Below are 20753 nucleotides of genomic sequence, written 5' to 3' on the forward strand. Positions count from 1 at the left end.
TTTGATGCACGGGGCTGCTACTAAACACAATACTCTAGTAGTATATTAATCCTACATTCTACCTGTTTATTTCCCTAAATTTTATTTGCTGAAAAGGAAGTGTTGTACTTGCTTGAGCTCCATAAAACGTTTTCGTCACCTCTCCTAGTGACTGCTGCTTAGTTTGTAGCTACATAAGAAAATACTTTTACTCTGGCCACGGCTAGCCGTTGCTATCTCTACCAAAGATGATTTGTGCAGCTGTGTCGTCCAAGTGTATTTTTTCAATTCAACATCAAGGACCTTCAGAATGTCGTAGGTGGGTATTCTTAGTAGCAGTCATTTGTTTTTCTGAGAAATTTTGTTTTTATTTCCTGAAGAGCAGAGCTTCGGCGCTAGAGGTAAAACTTCAAGTGTCTGACCCCCCCCCCCCCCCCCCCCCCTACGGCAGGTTACCGTTCAAGAGCCACAAAAAAGGGAGAGCTGCGAGTCTAAACTTTGCTTCCACTAAACGGTTATACTACACATCAACCTAGTTATAGCGAACACAATACACACTGGTTGGTCACGCTTCATTTCGGATACGTTTGTTCGCTTCATAACGTTACGGAATACGCGAGAGCCGCCCCGACATCGTCTGTAACGAAGAACTATAATGGTTTGCGCGAGGCTCGAAAGCTGGCATGAAATGCAAAATATGTTTGAAAGCCAATTTACAATCATTTTTTAAAACGTGTTCTTGGCATAAAAAATTTGCTTATGAACGCGATTACCAGAGCCGTGGAAATTTAGCTCGACCAGCTAAAATAAAAGCGCATTTCACAGGTTCAATCAGCTAAAACGTATGCTCACGGATAGTGGTAAGGATTATCTTTTAGTGGATTTGAAGTCCACAATATTGGGTTTTTGTATCTAGGATTTTCGCGCCAGCCGCATTGCCGATTATCTCTAGTACTACCTCGAATAGCGTATATAACGAACCAATTTCTGGTTTCAATGTTAATTTGTTATAGTGAGGTTCGGCTAGAATGGCACTTCATCCCGTACGTGAAAGCACATCAAAATTAGAATGGTAGTTCTTTGTCACTTTTAGTACGTGCCTATCAAAAAGCGAAATACCAGATAAGTGATGCATCTGGAGCATAAGACCTGATTTCTTGTTTCAAACAGAAGCACCCAGTAGAAAACATGGACCGTCATGGAAATCGGTATAACAAGAAACTAAAGCATGCGGAAGGGGATGGTGCGTTGCAGGAGCTAATCACGGAGGCAACGGTCATCGTGCATTACTTGACTTTACTGCTGCAAGAGAGCAACACTACCCGCTCTACTAAGAGCACTGCGAAAGCAAAATGTAAGATAATACCATTTTATGGAGAAGTTTCAGTGCCACCATACATGTTGGGCTGTTAACCTTTGTGTTTTGCATCTTTAGCAGCTAAACAAACAGTGTTACGGTAGACGCATACACATGGACTTCGTTGAGTTGCTGCATACGATGTTTCGTAGGCTCAATAATTCACGTAGCAATCTACAAAAGAACAAGAAAGTATCAGCTTAACAGCTCAAGATGGCGGCGCCCAGATGTCTTAGGTAAAATAGTCTACATGGCGCGTTTGTAAAGCCTTCAGAGTGTGACTGTCGCGCAGTGGATAGCATGCCCGGCATCTGCTGCCGTTGACCTAGAGGTGATGTGTTCGACGCCCATCGATAGAAGTTTTCTTAGCCACTTGATCATGGGCTTTTTTCGACGTCATTCCCGTGACCGAAATACGTCATTCAAGACTTGGTGAAACGCGGCGTAAAACACTTCTGTGTCAGAATGGAATAGGAGCTTCACAAATGTCAGAGAAGTCAGCTCGCTCACCGTCATCCTCCCTGTCCCGACGTGAAGCAGCCTGGATATGCTCAAAATCGTAGACGCTGTGCCGCAAATCTGCATTTAGGCAGTGAATAATGAAACAAAGAAAAATAATTTGCGAGTGCGGTTGCATACTACTCTTTGAGAACACAGCAACGACAAACAATCCAGTCATCAACACCAGCCTGCCAACTACGCTGGGCCATAGCCAGAAACTTTTTCGGGAAGAAGGGGTGGAAGAGGGTCAGTCACCCTTCATGCAAATTCGAGCGCTTTTTGTGTGCAAGTGTATGTTTGTACATGCAAAAGGGAAATATTCATAGCGAAGAGGGTTGAATCTCCAACCCATTTTTTCCTGGGTACGCCAATGCAACTACGCGTTGTAGCGCCGCCAGAACTGAATTTCTATACAACAGTCTTTTTTACAGTGCCAGGGGCTTGCACGGTTTTCAAAGAGAATTTCTCTTTATAGTCGCGTCGCCAACTAACGAGTTTAATTATGTTCCGTAATTTTCGCGAATATTCGCTTTCAAAGAAATCCCGGTAACAGCGAATTACTATTTTCCTGACATTACTATATACAGCGAAATACTGTTTTGCCAACGTTAGCTTGTAGTGCATATAATAGTTGACTTTATGAATGTTCAACGTGTCATGCGCAAGCAAAATCAAAACTGGCGGGATGGAGGCGGGTGAAGGATGATTTCGGACATCCTTCCTGAACCAGATGGCAGGGGCCACGAGGGGATCGGTACACGGGTGTTTTTGCTCGTCGCCTCCACCAGAATGTGGCCGCCACGGCCGGGATCCGAACACGCGTTCTCCAGCTTAGCAGCGCGACAAACTGGGGCAAATGTCAAACATAAGAAAGCGGAAAGAGCACAAAATGAACGCGTGGACCCGTCGGCTAGAGTCCCCTGCACTAATACTACTCGTCGTATTATCTTCATAAAGACATGTACGCTCTGCAGCAGATCGTGTCACTTGCCACCGGTCTGGAGAATCAGGTAGGCCACGGTGAACGTGTAGAGGAACGTGTTCATCAAAGAGAACAGCACCGCCATCTGCATGCTGCGAAATCGGAATAGATCTAAGTGTATACCAGATGTATACTGTTTTTGCGAAATTCTTGCCGTCGCTCGCACAACTTTGCAGCGAAATTGGCAGTTGGTAACAACATATGGTTCTTGTTTGGTCGCTTAGAAGAGATCTAACTGTATATGTTGCATATCATTGCGGGACTTACCAAACGCGGTTCTCCCCCTCCTAAAAAAGTCGTCTTCTTGAAGCGATAAGGAAAAGTTGTCCTACACTTGACGCGACAAAACTGTTTTGTTTCTTCGTTTGCTTTTGTAAGTGTCCAGCTTTCATATCGCATGTCATCTACGATACACCCCGCTGTCTTGTGGAAGTTGTAACCCCACGGCAAGGATCTCGCCACGTCCTTTTCCTGTAGCGCTAATTGAATGTCCTGCTTTCACTAGGCCTGTGCGAAGCAGAAAATAAATGTACGAGGCCGGTTGCCCCACAGCGAAGAGAGGGAATTCTCGCCCCCGCTGATAACGCTCCATCAACTGCAGCTATAACCGCATTGGACCGAGATACCAGGCTGATTGTTAGATTAAGCAAATTATATTAAGATATAATAATAAAAGGAAGCGAAAACAACCCAGTTGGCTACCAAGGAATATTAGTTTACGATTGGTGCTTAGATGTTCCGCACTTTATCGTCAATGTCATACCTGGTCGATTACGTGTGTGCGCCAATCTGGCCATATCCGAGTATTTGACTACGTGGAACACTGAACATTCCCTACATATTGCGGCACTTGCCGACTTAGAGCCTTTATCGTAACACAAACTATGTAGTGTGAGGAGCCCGTAGCCGGAAACACACCGCGTTTGGTGATGCACGTCGCATACTAATTCAGTCAGCAGTTTCCTTCTTTCTGTAGTTGTTAGGAGAGCGAAAAGCATACAGTGATTTCTCGTTCACCGCCATCTGGCTTCATGGCATTAGAAGAGAAGAGAGTCCGCAGGTTGACCTAGAACATGCAGAAATCGTTCGACAACCCCGCTTATCAGCGCACTAGACCACACACTCCGAGCCGTCGCGCGCGAACCAGAATAAAAAGAGCGATGGTTTCTACACTCTAAAAAAAGAGCGAGTAAAAAGGGTGCCTTTTTGTCCCACAACAATAATCGTCATCTACATTGCGTTCCATCCCTGCGCTATCGCCCCGCGCCCGGTACATTCCGGTCACGATCGGCATGCCCATTATCAGGGTTACATCGCATTCTCGATAGGAAAGTGGCCAGCGCCGAGTTTTCAAGGAAGGAAGCGCACGCAAGCCTGATGACGATTATTGTTGTGGGACAAAAAGACACCCTGTTTACTCGATATTTTTTTACAGTGTATACGGTTATACTCCTCGCCCCATGCAAATGTGTGTATTTAAAATATTACGCTGACAAGCCCGCATGATTCGTGAAAGGTTTATTTTGAAAGCGATATGTTCAAGTAAGGCAATACTACACGACGGTTGGTTTCGCAAAATATGGAGATACGTATACACAGTAAACCAGTTTGCACCCTTAAGGGTGCTTAGCGCGTCTATAACTAACACCTTACAAAAAGCGTGTTTTGACAAACCAAAACAACTATGTCATGGGTGTTTTGGTATTTCAAAATATCGATGACATGAATGTTTTGGTTTGTCAAAACACCCTTATTGTAGGGTTTTAGTTATAAATACGCAAAGCCCCGTTAAACGTACAAACTAGTTGACTGTGTATCAAAGGCGTTGCTTTCCGTTATCACTAAGAAGACAGTGGTGAACACCGTCTGAATAGCTAGGTAGGCGCACCCTAAGCCCAAGACAAGGCGGAACTACTTTTCAGAAACCTAACTTCAATGCTTATTGAAAACAAAATGGCTTATTGTTTACACGTAGTCATTAATTGCACATAGTACAGTACAAGAGTAGCCCAGTTCTGCGGCAGAAGGGTAGATAGTGAACGAACGCCTTGCCCTCCCTTTCCCCGCTCTCTCCATTAACTGACGCCATTAGAATTAAATATCACGAGTTCACATAACGTTGCATTAGACAGTTTCGTGTTAAGCTTAGCAGTTCATAATTCAGTTAACGCGTGGTAATTAGCAAATTTCGGAGCTTCAAAATTAAAATAAAGCATTTTTCTCTGGTTATTTTTACCTCAAACTATCAACGGTGCTCTTTACAGTAGAAAGGAGAACATTAATATAAAAAAGAAAAAAAAAACACCGCATATAGATCAACGCTCTTCTTCTGGACCAAGATAAGCTACAATCTAATTCTTAGTTTATGTGCCCCGCCGCTTTCTATGGACATCGAGGAAAAGACGTTACTTGGTCGTAGTATAGGAGGGCGTTCGTACAGTCCAAACACGCAATCTTTTCTCGTCAATGTTCTTTTGCTCTAACGCCAGGCGATATCGACAAAGACTGGCATTCCTAAGCAAATTCAATAATCAAAGCAAAATTACAGATAGCACAAGAACTCACATGCCACCACAGGTGCTGTCCTCCAAAGTGCTCGACAAAAACCGGAACTGAAAGACAAATAGCAAGTCTCCATGAACAGAGCGTTCTGAGCAACGCAAAGCTGATCCATTCTTTAAACCACCGGCAACAGTCTAACTGAGGCACCATTTAACCCACGCTTAAACAATTATTCTATACCAAGTGTAGGCATGCCGCAGCACCTGGCGTGACTTTCGCCTCCTCCTCTTGTCGCTCTCTATCTAGATTGTAACGTTCCTATCTTACTGAAACTTCCCATCTGGACTGTAAAGATGTTTTGGTACTATAACAAACACGATTGTTCTTCCAGTTCAAATAAACATGATTTTTATTCGAGTTTTGCACAAATTGTCCATACATAACTTTTTCCCCTTGCCTGAAAAGTCCCCTCACTCCCGACAAAATAGCAATCTGCATGCACCCCCCCCCCCCCCCTCCCTGAGTGTCGGTCTCTGCTTTTGTTCACAGAGTGAATCTCGTAGTTAAGAAGTATAGAGCTCTCAAAAAGCCTTTGCCCGGTCAGAGTGAACTTCTAAGTTAAGAAGTTCTAGAGCTCTCAAATGTGTTGAACAGCCACTGTGCCTCTGGCATGTACACTTAAAAAAAAATGTATGTGCTACTGTTTTCGGCAAGACACGTTAACTCTCTTTTGGATATCTCGACTCTCCCACTATATTTTGTGTATGTTTGTGCGTACGTTAGTTTGTGTGTATATGCCCTTTTCAAAGTGAAAAAACTTCGCGGACATGTTCGTGGACGCACCCAACATGTAGGCAGAGTAGAGACACACAGCATGAGCCCTCGGACAGTGGACCTCTTCTCAGTCTGTCGTGTGTATTCCCGCTCTCCCAGTTCGCTGAAAGAATATGAACGACCGACTAGCCCTCCTTTCTATACTCTTGCAACGTACTTTGTGAACAATGCTTGAAAGGCGACATGATCTGTCTTCGCACTGAAAATCAGTGAAGGCCTTATTGAGTTTTTTGCGTGGTAGTGGCCTATTGAAAAGACTGTAGCACTCCAGCACACTTTTCTCTCTTTTTCGCGCGTCTATATCGCTTCTCGCTTTCTTTTCCATCTTTCTTCTCCATTATCCCTTTCCTTAGTGCAGTGTAGCAAACCGGATGCTCCAATTACGGGTTCACATCCCTGCCTTTCCCTCATTTTATTCTCTCTCTCCGACCCCCCCCCCCCACCTCACCTTCTTCCGGCTACGCCAGTGCTTCTCGGCTATTCTCAAGGGTTAATAGACACATGGCGTGCAAGTATACATATAAACTCACAAGAGTGTCCTTTTTCCATTTTTCACGCGCAGAAACACTCTTGCAAATATGTATACATAGTGTTCATGTGATGTCATTTCCGCCGTTGTCGCCCTCTCCCGCCATGCCTGGGTACCTACGGCAGTTCGCGTGCTGCAGCGCGGTTTGTGGGGGGCTCGTTATCTGTTGCTGTGTACGATGTTGAAAGGGGAGCATTGTGGTTTTTTTGTGGTCGTACTTTAACGAGCCCATCGGATCAGGAATGCCTCGTTTGTTCACTCGATACAAGATCAGAAAATCAAGATGTGCGACACGTATACCAGCCACTGCGTACACCGGCTGCCCGCCACGACCTATATGAGGGCCCGTTATCTCGCTTTCACTACGAACACCACAAATCGCGTGGTTCAAGAACAAGTGAAAGCCCAAAGTCTCTTGAGCCGCAATTTTAAGAGTGGATGAGCGAAGCGCAGCAGCTCCCATCGAAAACGAGTCGTGCAGAGCTAGGCAAGTTTACAAGAGATATAATAATAATATTAATATTTTGCTGCGGCCCACGCCACCAAAGTAGCAGCGTCCCCCGTCCCCGTCCTCGTCTCCCAAGTGTTTTAAACAGTGCTGATGTTGAGCTTATTTGATTGAAATTTGTGGAAACAGCCGAGGAGAATATTATTCGAGGCAGATAGAGACTTCGCGTGGTGCATGCCGCGGTAATGCCGGTCATCACTTTTTTTTTTTTGCGTATGTTTTGACACCTTTTTCACCTTGTATTTTACTTTTTTTGTACGCTAATGTACAGTGGAGTCCCTGAAAATGATGGAGACCGTGTTAGGGAATTACTTGACCAACTTTTCCAAATCCTGACCCCCCAATCGAACCAATCGGCTATACTTCAAAGTGAACTAATATTGTTTCGCATCCATTTTCACAGTTTGTTTCAATGCAATACCCGAATTTACGCGATAGCCATCGCAATTTTTACCGCCTCCCTGACATGCTGATTGTGCACGCTGTGGTCACGGACAAGTTTGTATGTACAGTATCTTGGTAAGCTATCTCTGTTTGCAGGTAAGTGCTTGGCTATGGCACTTACCCGGAATGAAGTGACACCTGAAGACGCAAATATCACCAAGTTTTTTCAAGTACTTTTTTTTTTGTTAATCCGCGCCAGCCAAACACGCCCGTACTTTTCGGGAAATCGCAATGTGCGTTCTCAATTTTGGGTAAGAACTTTCGGCGAAGAAACACCCCGAAGCTCTGCTCCCTCTTCGGGGGCTACTAAATCAAATTGCCTCACTAGGAGCCCTCAAGCTTGCATCGTGAGGCAAAACTAAATGGGCGCAAGCACGAGGAGACAACACGGCAGTTGTAGGCGACGGAGTCGGTAGGCACTTGGGCATGTAGGTGGCGCATTTCGAAAGTGACGAAGGGGCGCTGCGTGACGCACGTGCACACTATGTATAAATTGGGCTCACAGGTTGTGACGCACAGCCACATAACAGCGCTAAGCTTCTAAACAGTTTCAGACAATGCAACCGGAAGCAGGTTACAAGGTCTGCGCGGGGAGGGTTGCGACTAAATTGAAACTTCGTGCGTGAGCAGCGTCACGATTAAAAAAAAAACGACGCACAAAAAAAAAAAACTTACCATTTTGAACCGTGAAGGGTGGTCTTCTTTCTTTACTGCGGCAACCGCGACGACTGCACCACCCATCTGCCTTAATTTATCACTTTCGGTGGTTCTTTGCTGTGGTGCTACCCAAATGGACTTTAACCACAAGAATATTTGCGCAGCTGCATGCGATTTCCTGCGGAAGACAAGACGAATTGTATGTTAAGTTTATGTATAGCTTCAATTTATTTTTCAGCAATGTTAGTCTGATAGTATTATTCTAGCCTTTATCTTTTAACCTAATCTTTTAACTATAAATTTCTATAAATTTCTAAACATATCCAGATTGTAAAAAAATTTTATCTCTAAAACAAGGTACCATCCATTCAAGGCCAATCACCTGGTGTGGGTCGTGCCGAGTTATTAAGGAACAACCCATCAACCTACGCACGTTCCCACGTCGATCACAGCCTAAGCGTGACGATGCTAGGATTCCCCGTAAAGGGAGGTGCGGGGGAGGGGGGGGGGAAGCGAAGATTCATCACAGCGCCGCCCTACCTGTAATTCCAATGTATGGGGCAGACTTTAATTGTCCCCTGCCCCCCACGTGCGCACGTCTGCGGTCGCAGTAGTGGGTTAGACAAGAAGATGAAAATCTATGTGGCTGGAACAGAGGCGAACATGACAAGTTGTTGATAAATCATCTTTCTACGTATTAAGTTACAAAACGAGCTTAATAATTGTTGAAAATGGGCTAAATAAAATAGAATAGACTTTTGATGCCACTTTTGTTGCAATCCTTCTCTGTTAATTTCACTTGAGTTATGGTTGTTATCCACAGTATCACAGGATGAATGAATGAAAACACGTTTATTCCACTTTGTTCGCGCAGAAGGCGCTGCGGTGGACAGAAACAGGGCACTGTAGTAGAGGGCGGGGGTAGAGCTGCCTCCCTTTCATTAACGGACGTCATGGAAACAGCTAAGTGGGGTCGCTTGAGCGGCTTGAATCTTGTAACTGTCGCGGAGCCGGTCACCGGCCGGTGGTGCGACCGGGTCCTGGAGGAACATTATGAGTGCACGCCAGAACTCGATGGCACGATCTGACTTGATTATTCTGCAGGTTGAAACACGGAGTCGTATCCTGGGCCTCAAAGAACTTGCTAAAGCGACTGACATAACGATGATTATGATAATGATTGGCATACTCCTGGGATGATTGGCCCTACCCACTCAGGGGGGATCGGCAAAAAATCGGGCGGTACCTACACCTAGATATTTTTCAATGCGCTAGAATAAATTAGAGAGACAATTACAATGTAGCGTTAATTCCAATTTTAACTTAGATTACGTTGCGTGACCTCCCAATCACCAAAGATCATTTTACCAGGGATGTAGAATTATAAGCGCAGTGATATTGTCCTACTGGCTCTGTTTCTTTTTCTTTTGCTACATAACTCCTTTTACTTAAGACTTTAGGAGCTATCTTTATACTGAAATAAACTGTTCATTCCTTCATTCATTCATTCATTCATTCATTCATTCAATTCAACCGTCCATTAGCAGCCTTAACATCTGTTTTGTCATGGATATTGATTTTATAAACAAACTGTTCATTCATTCATTCAATACAGCCGTCCATTAGCAGCTTTAATATCTGTTTTATCAAGGATATTGATTTTATAAACTTAGTATTGTAAGATATTGTTTCCTTCCTGTCGTCCGATTTTAAGTCTGTCCCGTGAAGTCCATACATGTGATGGACTTGTAAGTATTGTAAGTATTGTTAGTATTGTAAGATATTGTTTCCTTCCTGTCGTCCGATTTTAAGTCTGTCCCGTGAAGTCCATACATGTGATGGTTCAAAATCATCATTATTGTTACTATATGGCCGACAGCGCGAATACAAACTTGCGTAAAGGCGTGGTTGAGTGTTTCAGAGAAGACACGCTTTCCTGATTTCTGGAGCACTATAGCAATAAATCTTGTTTAATAGTAAATGTCTTTGTTCTGGCCCCTTTTTAATAAAGCGGCTTGTAATTTAGATAATGACGCTTTGTATTAATACGATACGCCTTTGTCTACTTTATGTGGTCACTGCTCAGTATACCTATATTGTGAATTTAGAATGCTTCGATGACGTTGTGTGACACCGAATGCTACGAAGTGGATGTTTTTAATCAACTGGACCACCGTGCCAATCTCAAGAGCTAGTGCGGAAGGCTACACGTGCCCTAAGCTCGGGAGAATTCAGCTTTCTCACAGACCTTGTGCACCGTAATCATCTCAGGAAAGAAAAAAAAAAACGCTGACCTGAAACTCATTGAGGTGAGAGGCAGCACACTTTTTTGTAAACATATTTTCTTCAAGTATTTCTTTTTTTGCTCTACAAGCGGTGCACACTGTTGCACAAAATCAATTTTTCGTATTTCGTAATATTCTGTATATAGCCCAATGTACATATGATCGCTCTTCTGGTGTTTTAGGGAAACACAAGAACTAATAATAATAATAATAATAATAATAATAATAATAATAATAATAATAATAATAATAATAATAATAATAATAATAATAATAATAATAATAATAATAATAATAATAATAATAATAATGATCTGGAAAGCCGTAGGAGAGGGCTTCAAAAATTTCGACCACTCGGGGTTTTTTAACGCGCACATGCAAATGCACACAGGGCATCTGGCATTTAGCCTCGATCGTATTACGGCTGCCTCAGCGGGTTTTCTGTTCCAGCGACTTTCGGCTCATTAGCAGGGCACCTTGAACAACACTAAATGCTAACAAATGCGTGCTTTAAACTAACTGGATGCACTGAATTTCACTTGTGAATGAATGACAGTGAATTTTTTTCTATGTATTTGTTTAATCTGGGATGATGCTACCGCGACTCTGCGCGAAATAGTCAAATTCCGTTGTCCGCTCTGCCTCCTTGCGGCGCTCGATAACGATCAGCGTATACTGTCTGGCGACGCTGGCTGAGCTAGAGAAGCCTGTGCAGCGCGTCGGTGAGCGGGAAGGGCCGTGCGCCGCACGCGCTGCTGGCGTCGTCGGCGTCCACGTCAAGCACGACGACGCCAGCGTTAGCGAAGCGTTCCACGACGCGCGGCACGGTCAGCGCCCAAGGCGTTAGCGCCGCCATCCAGGTGCGGTTGCGGTGAGCGACGACGCACTCGCCCGTCGCGCTGCCGTAGCCCGACCAGCCATGGTCCCTGAAAAAATTGGGATGGTGGCAGTTGAGGCGGGCGCAGCGAGCCACGGAGAGGAAAATGGCAGGTGTAAGGAACAATGAGAGAACAGATTGGATGAGAGCGGAAACGTATGTGATGGACGTCTTAGCCGAAACAAGAAGTAAAAATAGTCACATCATATCCAGGGAGTGAATGACGATGAGTGGGGCGAAGCGTCCACCCGTCCGTGCGTCCGGAAGCTTGGAGGGACGAACAGAAGCACGCACCTACGGACGGACGCACGGGTGGACGGACAGACAGATGGACAGACGGGCGGAATCACGGACGGAAGCGCGGACGGATGAACGGAAGCACGGACGGACAGGCAGGCGGACGGAAGCGTAGACGCACACACAGACGGACATAAGCAAATACGGACAAACGGAAGCACGGACGGACGGGCGGGCGGACACTTCGCCCGACTCATCATCATTCATTTAGTACATATGCTGTGAAAACCACTAACGCCATCTAGTTATATTGTTCCCAAGGACATATACACACAACGCCATCTATTGAGCAACTCACAAACTAGAGATGGCTACTACTACTACTACTACTGCTGCTTCTTCTACTGCTACTACAGAGGAGGGAACGACCCACAGCCTAAGGAGCTTCGCCTATAGAAAGCCGCCCGTATCTTGCCACGGGGGGGGGGGGGGGCGAGTAAATGTGATGCAAAGTGGGGGGAGGGGTATCGCGTGAATGTTGTGTAATTAAGTACGGTTTTGGAATGCTTAATTGTTATTTCGTCTTTATTATTCTTATTTATTGAATGAAGGAGAAGCATTGTCTTCAACGAGTAATGGGGTGCTGATGTGTGATCCAGTGCCACACATACGGTGTGGCCAGTGAACGGTTTTCCAGCACGAGCTGTCTCACATGTCTCACGTAATGCGGTTCGGTGAGCCTTGTAAGAGGTCTGGCTCACGATTGTATAACATGATGCATTACGGAGTATAAAACAGTATTTCCCCTTAGAGAGAATAACATGTTGCCGAACATATTTAAGGATCCCGGATTGAATAGGGGAGGTCAAAGTGGGTCAAAGTATGGTCAAAGTGGGACCCTCAGTGTACTCAAACAGTAAGATTAATGAACAAAACCAATACAATACAGATAAGAATACTCCAATAGCTTCTTTAAATATTATTTATCTCAGCAATTAGGGGCTTCGCCTCATAAAGTGCCCTACAACGGAGAAGCCCACTTTAAAAAGCGAAACTTGCGGTTTCGTGTGACCACTCATACACGGCAACTGCAAGGGCACTTCCTGAAGTATCCGCAAGGACTCTAGTATTAGCAGTTGTTGCTCACAGGCTGTCAGTTACAATAAGCGGGCGAAGATCTCACACTGCACTCTTGCAATAAGTCTGAGCGTTTTTTTTCTTCACGAAGCACACTGCCAAATCGCACATATGCCTGAAAAAAAAAGTTGAACACGTTGTATATATAGTCTCACGTAATGCAAGTCTTTCTCGCTTTTTCTTTTTCAGGCTTAGTTAGAATTGAGATTTTTTCACAAATCCCGTGCTCAGGTGTATATTACCCGCGGAGTAAAGCGTGAAAATATAGGGTTAACCAATGCTCGTACATTTCGTTTCCACCGTCAGCAGTTTGTGCCCTATCAGTATAATTTTAAGGGCGAAGCTCCTTAAAGCGGCACCCGTTCGTCTCTCGTAGTCGTAGTCGTAGTCGTAGTGTGTAACCAGTGTTACATTTTGACCTGCAAGGTGGTGCCGGTGGGAGATTTCTCCTGTGCTTTGTTGAACAATAAAAAGTTCGCGGCGTGCGTGTTAACTAAAAGCCGAATGCTCCTGTCTCTCATTCCCCATTAGCAGCCATTGGCATGTACATTGAGTACTATCTGACGAGAAAGGGTTGCTACGTTATACTCGCTGGGTGTGACCTCCTTAGCTTTAGAAAGGTTTAGCAAGCGTTGATCCGCAGTGCCATGAATACAATGAACTAGTACATACCATGGACTCAAGGTGGTTAAAGGTGGGAAGTAGATACGAAGCGCAAGCCGTAAGAAAGTAAAAGCCGAATTCGCCTGTCTCTCATTCCCCATTAGCAGCCATTGGCATGTACATTAATGACTATCTGACAAGAAAGGGTTGCTAGGTTATACTCGCTGGGCGGAACCTTCTTGGTTTTAGAAAGGTTTAGCGAGCGTGGGGACGCAGTGCCACGAATACAGTGAACTAGTATATATCATGAACTCGAGGTGGTTAAAGGTGGGAAGTAGACCCGAAGCGCAAGCCGTAAGAAAGTGTGCGTGTGCCACCTCTTGTTTAGTCCTTGGAATGTCCGCTGGATGGCGGTGCTTCTATATGAGGAATATATGATGAAAAGATGCGTGATGGTGGTACTAGAAGTGTTGAATAGATGGACGAACGGACACACAAGACAGATGTAAGGATGGACGCATGAATGGACGCAGACGCGGATGCATGGACGAACGCAGGGACGGACGAACGAACAGACGCACGCACGGACGGGCGGGCGGATGGACACACGGACGGTCACACTGACGGACGCATGGACGGACGGAAGCAAGAACGAATGGACGGACGAATGCTTCGCCCCATTCTCCACCATTCACTCCATGGATATGCTGCCATTTTTTTTACTCAAGTGCTTGCACCAAGGCCAAGACTATATTTAGCGGCAAAATATGCCGCAACATAATGCCGTTATCTCGACCAATTACTCACAGAAGTAGTTATACTTTAAATTAGCCGCGTATATTTTTTTTTACTTCACTGCAAATGTCGCCGAAGGACGATTGCCTTCTGCTGGTCTTACTACCCGAGTGCTGGTCTCATTCGCGCGTGATATGGCGCTGCGTGAAATATAGACGCCATCTGGCAGTGTCAGCTCCAGATGGCAGTTCCATATTGGATCGGCAGAGGGGTTTTTCATGCATAGCGTCGCATTTTCAGCATAGGCTAAGAAACACTAGGGCTTTTAGAATTACGCATTCAGGTATTTTTAGTAATGGAGCACACCACATAACACTTACGCATTGATGTTGCACCTCAGTTATGCATAATGTTTGCTTTTTGATCGACAGTGCTCACAAGTATTAACACAGCCACATGTTCAAGATGACTGGGCGTTCAGCAATCGCTCAAAAGTTGTCCGCGTGACTGGATCGTGTGTCAGACAGACAGGCAAAGAGACAGACCAAAATTTCTACTTTCAGGTATCCCAAGAAAGACTATCGTCTGTAAAACTCTCGGCGTCCCATACGCATTCGTCTAAGATGACTCAAAGACGAAATTCGCCTTAATCTTTCCTTCTTAGTCGATGCATTGAGCATGCCTCACCATAGGCCAACCTCCGAAGGCTCTTCGCCCCCACCGTGGTTTTGCATTGCCTCCAAGATCGAGGACACTCCAAGCTTTTTATCTTTCACCTGGTTTTACACTGCATCCGTGATCGACACACCTAACAAGCGCCGAGGTCACATGATCATGTGACGCCACAAATTTTGCTGATCTGTCACGTTGATATGACGTCATATTGTGACGTACTCACGCGATGGTTTTGTTACATCACTCGTGCTGGAGCCGACGGTCAATTTTCGCGCTTGATGAATCCGTGAGTACTGTAGATCGAGCTACAGAAAGGCGGTGTTTAACATCGATCCCGTTTCCAGTGTGGTTCCTGGCCTGCATGGCCCGTGCCAGAGCGACTTGGTGAGCGTACTTAATGGCGAGGCAGACGTCCCTGTAGGCGGCGCTGCTCACGAGCGACGCGGCGGCTCCTTCACGGGTGATAGCTTCGCCGCCCGCAGGAAGCGTGTACCGGACGCCCGACAGCCGGACTCCCAGCATCACGTCGGCCGAGCTTTCGCCGTCATCTAGCACGCGTCGGGCAAGGCCCCGCTGCGCAGAACGAAAACAAAATAGTTGTGGCATTGTAGGAACAACAGACAGTTAGTGGCGTTGAAGCTACGATATCTGCACGTCAGCACCTTCAGAACTGAAAAAGAGGGTAGCATAAGCTAACCTAACCTTACCCCGCCTGACCTAACTATAGCCCCACCTAACATAACAGTTCTGATACAAGTGCGCTGCATAGTGTTTTCAAACAAACAAAAAGAAAATGGTCCATCATATCTGTGTTCACAGTAGACCACGAATAGTTATGCCCATTTAGCACAACCAAATAAGAGGTAAGGGGTCAAAGTCAGCGCAAACTTTCGACTGTTTACTCGTGATACGTTACAATTCAACTCGGATTTATCACTTTCAAAATAGTAGTACAAGATAACAAACATACAGGCAAGCGTATCCAAGTAGTAGAACCTTCGGCTAATCTTGCGAAATTGATGGTAATGACTGACACAGCAAATGTACGCAATTACTGCGAAAATCAAGACCACATATGTGATATCATGCGCAGCCTACTGAAACAATTGGAACGCTCTGCACCCCAATTAGAGCCTGCTGTAAAAGAAAAAAATCTAATTTCTGTTCGCGAGATTATAAGACTAATGTACCTCCACTACATGACGGCCCTCGGGTTTCGATGTGAAACGTCATTAACGATTAAAGAGCCGTGGTGTCCTTGCTTTTTGCCCAGAACCCGAATCCTACCCAGTCGCGGCTCACACGTACGTGAAATTCAGTGGACAAGTGCGCCATTTTCGACTTTTTTAAACATAACCCGTCTGGCCCGCGCGCTCATTAACGCAACTTTCCCGTCTGGCAGACATGTACCTTGCCGCAAGCCAGTGAAGTTACATATACTACTCCGGCGGTACATTTTATGTATGATTTGACGTGATTCTTGCGCAACCACCCTTGTTGCTCGCATCCAAGAATTATATAATACTGTCCGAGGTTTTATGTCCGAAAACCGCGATGTGATTATCGGGGACGCCATGGTGAATGGCTCCGGGCAGTTCTACCTTCTGGTTTCCTTCAACGTGCAGTGGAATCGCACAGCGCACGGGCCTCAACCATTTTCGCCTCCATCGAAATTGAGGCCGCTGCTACCGGGATCGAACCTGCGACCTTCGGGTCAGCAGCCGAGCACCGTACCAACTTATTCACCGCTGCGAACGCTTCCATCAGAGAGTATACGTGTGGGTACGGCTGTTCGTTCAATTTGCCTGCTTCCTTCTTTGTGAGGTTCATCGCTAGAAACTCATAAATAGTGCTTCAACGCGTAGTGCTTCAACGCGTTGTCGCCATTGTACTTGGCGACATCCTTGAGATTGTATACTTTCTTGCCCAGCCATGCCACAATGCAGCAATAGAAGGGATCCTGAACAGAAGGCTCCATAATCTGGGAACCAAACAAAAATATGATGGGCTGTACTATTACTGCGACTACAGAGCGGCGGGTGAAGAATGGAGGTACGAAGCAACGCAAAAAAATTAGTCTAGTACTCATCGTGACTTACAGCACGAAACACCCGGACATAGACTACACCAGGACATAGACTAGAAAAAAAAGGGGGCACGCTACAGCGCTTTCTAGCCTATCCCCAAGTGTTTCGAGCTGTAACCCACGATGAATCTTCAACTAGCCCAGTTTTCCACCTGGTCTAGTTCTTTCTCCCATTTTTTGCGCTAATTGCTATCAAGAAATGAATATGTGCTCTGGGGCATATGCTCTGGGAGTGTAGGTCGCTTGGCCCTGGCATCTACCGGGAACGCTTTGCAGGGTTAATAATGCCGCCTGATCGTATACCCCTCAAGTCCTGCCTGTCCGGCACGTCCATGACAGGGATTGAAGAGCTCTGGTATCAACAAAGCAGGTGGGAACACCCTGTGCAGGACAAATTAATTAAGTTAATTCTTTCCATATATCCATCCATCCATCCTGTTTTTTTGAAAGTTTTCAAGGTTTAGTTTATACCGGACACTGGGTTCTGCTGGTGTTTACTGAAGCCGGTATCAGGACGACCGGACCGATTTTGGCGTCCGCAAACATCTTCGGTCCATCTTCGCCGTCGGGGCACGTCACGGCCACAGTGTAGCCATGGTAGTCCAGACGCTCGTACAGGGCCCGGAAGATGGCGACCTCGTCCGGTCCACCTGCGAGGCGGTTCCACGAAGTCGCTAACATTTAACGCAACCTTTTTACGTGTCAAGCACCGTCACTTGACAGGAGACATCAGGGCCCCGCAGAGTCGTCATAAACGCACAGATACCTGTCGCCGTAGCTGCTTGCCTTTTTTGTTTATTGCCTATCAGAAATAGGAATTCACTATCTTGCTGGCCAATTAGAGAGGGGGGTAGAAAACCCCTTTTCCCCATTTCTGTAATTTCTGAAGGTGTGCTCTCAAGAGGAGTACGTGGACTTATCAAGTCCTCCCTCGGCTGAACCCTTACCTCCCCCCCCCCACTGGATCCATGTTTTGCTCATTTAATGCAATGCCGTGGAATTGTTCCGCCGTGATTTCGTATCGTTAGCAATTCATTATTCAATACATACATCTACGCATGAAAAAAATGCACCATCCAAAAACACACGGATTACGAAATAGCAAACAAGTGAATGGTTCTGATCATTCTGTGCTTTTATACTAATACTTTTCAAACACACTCATGGTTTACTTATTGTTCATTAAAAATGAATGAACAAAATAAATAAATAAAATCATCGGTACCCTGATCCGTATCGCGTCAGTTGACAGCTTCAGGTTGCAGAAATGTTCAGCAAAATATACATGTACCCGTCACCAAATGCACCCCAAATAGACGCATTAAAAATAACGATTCCTACACAAATGAGCAACGTTGAAATAGTTCTGCATATGCTTTACACTTCAAAACAAGAAAACAAGTAAAGAGAGATATTCGCGCCTTAATCTGTACCTTGTTGGCACGTTCAACCAACACCAGGTGGTGTTGGTTCAACTCGGAGACGCGTGAAATAGTATGCAATAAGTTCAACTTGGAGAATTGTGCAATACTATATAACGTGTTAAATGCCTAACCCTAATTTCATTACCAATTGATTGACCTTACAGTGCAGCGTGTAGAGGAGCACTCCGTCGAGCCGGTTGAACTCGACGAAGCGGAGCACCTGCACGGCGAGCCTCCTGGCGGCGTCACGACGAACCAGCGAGCTCAGCACACCGGGATCCTGTTGCGGACCACCCAGGGCCACCATCAGACTCGGTCTGTGGAACAACACGCGCAAGAAACCGTTCCCTCTCGACGGGTGGCTTTCTATGCTTCGCGAAAGGCTCACCGTGCACCTTTTATGTGATCCTTGATGTTATTGCGATTGTCACAAACGACTCCAATTTTCGGATTATCCGCGGGCCCCATCTTCCAAGGAAGGGCGCTTTTGTGTTCGGGGGACGACATCCGGCGACTAACGACCCAGCGTGGCGCCGGCTCGTCTACCCTGCACCTGTACCGAAAGGGGCACCGGCGGTCCAAACAAGGAAAATTACTCCCAGATGAGACGGGAGCACGTGTACGCCCCTGACGTGGTTTGAACTGCATCGGAAGGGCAGTTGACGTACAGCCAGCAACAAGTGCGGTCGTCGGTGTCGCGAGTCTCGCGTAGGCGGCGGGCATGGAGTGACCCGCGCAACGTATTGGGACGGCTGCAATTCCGGGCACCCTCGTCGTCTACCAAGCCGGCGAGACCTTCAGCGGCACCCGTCAACTCCCCTACGTGCACCAAGAGCTGGCCTGGTCCGTATGGAAATTTTTATTGTGACTTTTTTGAAACTGTTAAATTATTTTAACCAGCCTTTGTTTTTAATATTTGTAGGGTGCGCTGCGTCGCACGTTGAAATTCAAAAGCGCCACCATGAGCATTCTGTAATTATTGCCTTGTATCTCCTTTGATTCATGTCATTAGTTTGTTAACATTCCGCTTATTTGTCTTTAGCCTGTGTCTTTTGTAGTGTTTTTTTTTTGCCCATTTTGTTATGTAGCTGTTCTTTCCATCGCGTATCAGTTTTCCTCCTTTGTTATTTTTGTTAACTCCTGCATTTGCCCTTGTTTCAATTAAATGCTAGTTTGTTTTGCATAAAGTCTCGGTGTCTGCTCTATGAGTGCGTCGGTCAGGCTCACACATCACCGCACGTGCAACCCCGCACGGGTCGACCGACCCGCAAATAAATTCGAAATGTGCCACTTCGAGGCCTTTCAGGCGTCGCAGGCCGAAGCGTAAAGTGGAAGCCTGCGAGTCTGCCGCACGTCGACGTCGGATCGGCGGGGCCTCACCCGAAGTGCGTGACAGCGATATATCAAATAATGATATTGTTACCAATTGCTTGCATGTGTACATGACTGTTTTTTGTATTTTTTCTAATGCATATCCAGATGTTTCGTGTTCTACTTCATTTAAGTTGTATACATTTTGTTTTCTACGTTTATTCATATTTGATTCGAAATTATTAAATTAAAATTAATGTGCTCTACGAATACGTCTTACAATGTGCTACGATTAATATGGTAAATATCATGTACAAAGTCGACCACATATAAGGTGAACACTTAATTAGCATTCAAGCCAGTAAACCGGTAAAACAAGAATGTTTATTCTACTTCTCGAGGCAAATGCCGGTTGCATGACGTCTACTCATGATGTCCATAAACACGATAACTGTTTTCTGAATTATGTACTAAACATCCGCTTCTGTGAGGTCTGGAATACTAATAAAGTATTCACCTTATGTGCGTAAAACCATGCACTTGTTTTGTTTTACTAAAAGCTTCCCTGCCAAGAGTAACCAGGGCCGGAGTCCTTTTCAGGATGCTATAAAGCGCCTTCTTGTTGCGCATGGTTCTTGCATTTCGTAGTTCGTGTTTGTAAAATAAAGGTGCAAAAAGCGACAGACGAGCACACAGATACAAACGAGTGCTAACTTCCGTCTGGTTTATTCAAGCAGAAATGCATAATTTACAGCACTGACACATCGCAAGAAGAAATAAGATTTTGTTGTTAGTTTTCCTGTATAATCTATTGGCTGTATAACATAGTTGCAGTTAATAATAGTTGCTTTCCAGTGTTCAATAATGTTCTAGTGTCTTGTCTATGTATTCTTTTCTTTAACATTGTTCGTCAGTGCCCGCTCCCTTCTGCAATGCTGTAAAGCCCTGAGGGTACAATAAATAAATAAATAAATAAATAAATAGTCACAACATGTGCAAAAATTCTTTTTCTTTATGAAGAACTGTTGACGTGATGCTAACGCACCGACTGCCAAGCTTATGGATCAAATCCGCTTCTGCAATTTTCCCT

At 45.4% G+C, this 20753-nt stretch overlaps 1 protein-coding gene across 1 annotated transcript in view; it reads right to left on the reverse strand.

The window, feature by feature from the left end:
* LOC142772165 (uncharacterized) overlaps nt 1-20753 on the reverse strand; it is a 30716-nt gene that overhangs the window by 5823 nt on the left and 4140 nt on the right. Inside the window, exons 4-9 of the mRNA XM_075874313.1 lie at nt 18515-18669; nt 17400-17578; nt 15237-15415; nt 8312-8471; nt 5385-5431; nt 1847-1915 (exon numbers count right to left, since the gene is read on the reverse strand). Of these exons, the coding sequence (XP_075730428.1) occupies nt 1888-1915; nt 5385-5431; nt 8312-8471; nt 15237-15415; nt 17400-17578; nt 18515-18669 (748 nt within the window). The 3' untranslated portion in view covers nt 1847-1887. The remainder of the gene's footprint in view (nt 1-1846; nt 1916-5384; nt 5432-8311; nt 8472-15236; nt 15416-17399; nt 17579-18514; nt 18670-20753) is intronic.

Source organism: Rhipicephalus microplus, chromosome 9 (assembly GCF_043290135.1).
Source record: "Rhipicephalus microplus isolate Deutch F79 chromosome 9, USDA_Rmic, whole genome shotgun sequence".
NCBI classification, from domain to species: Eukaryota; Metazoa; Arthropoda; class Arachnida; order Ixodida; family Ixodidae; genus Rhipicephalus; species Rhipicephalus microplus.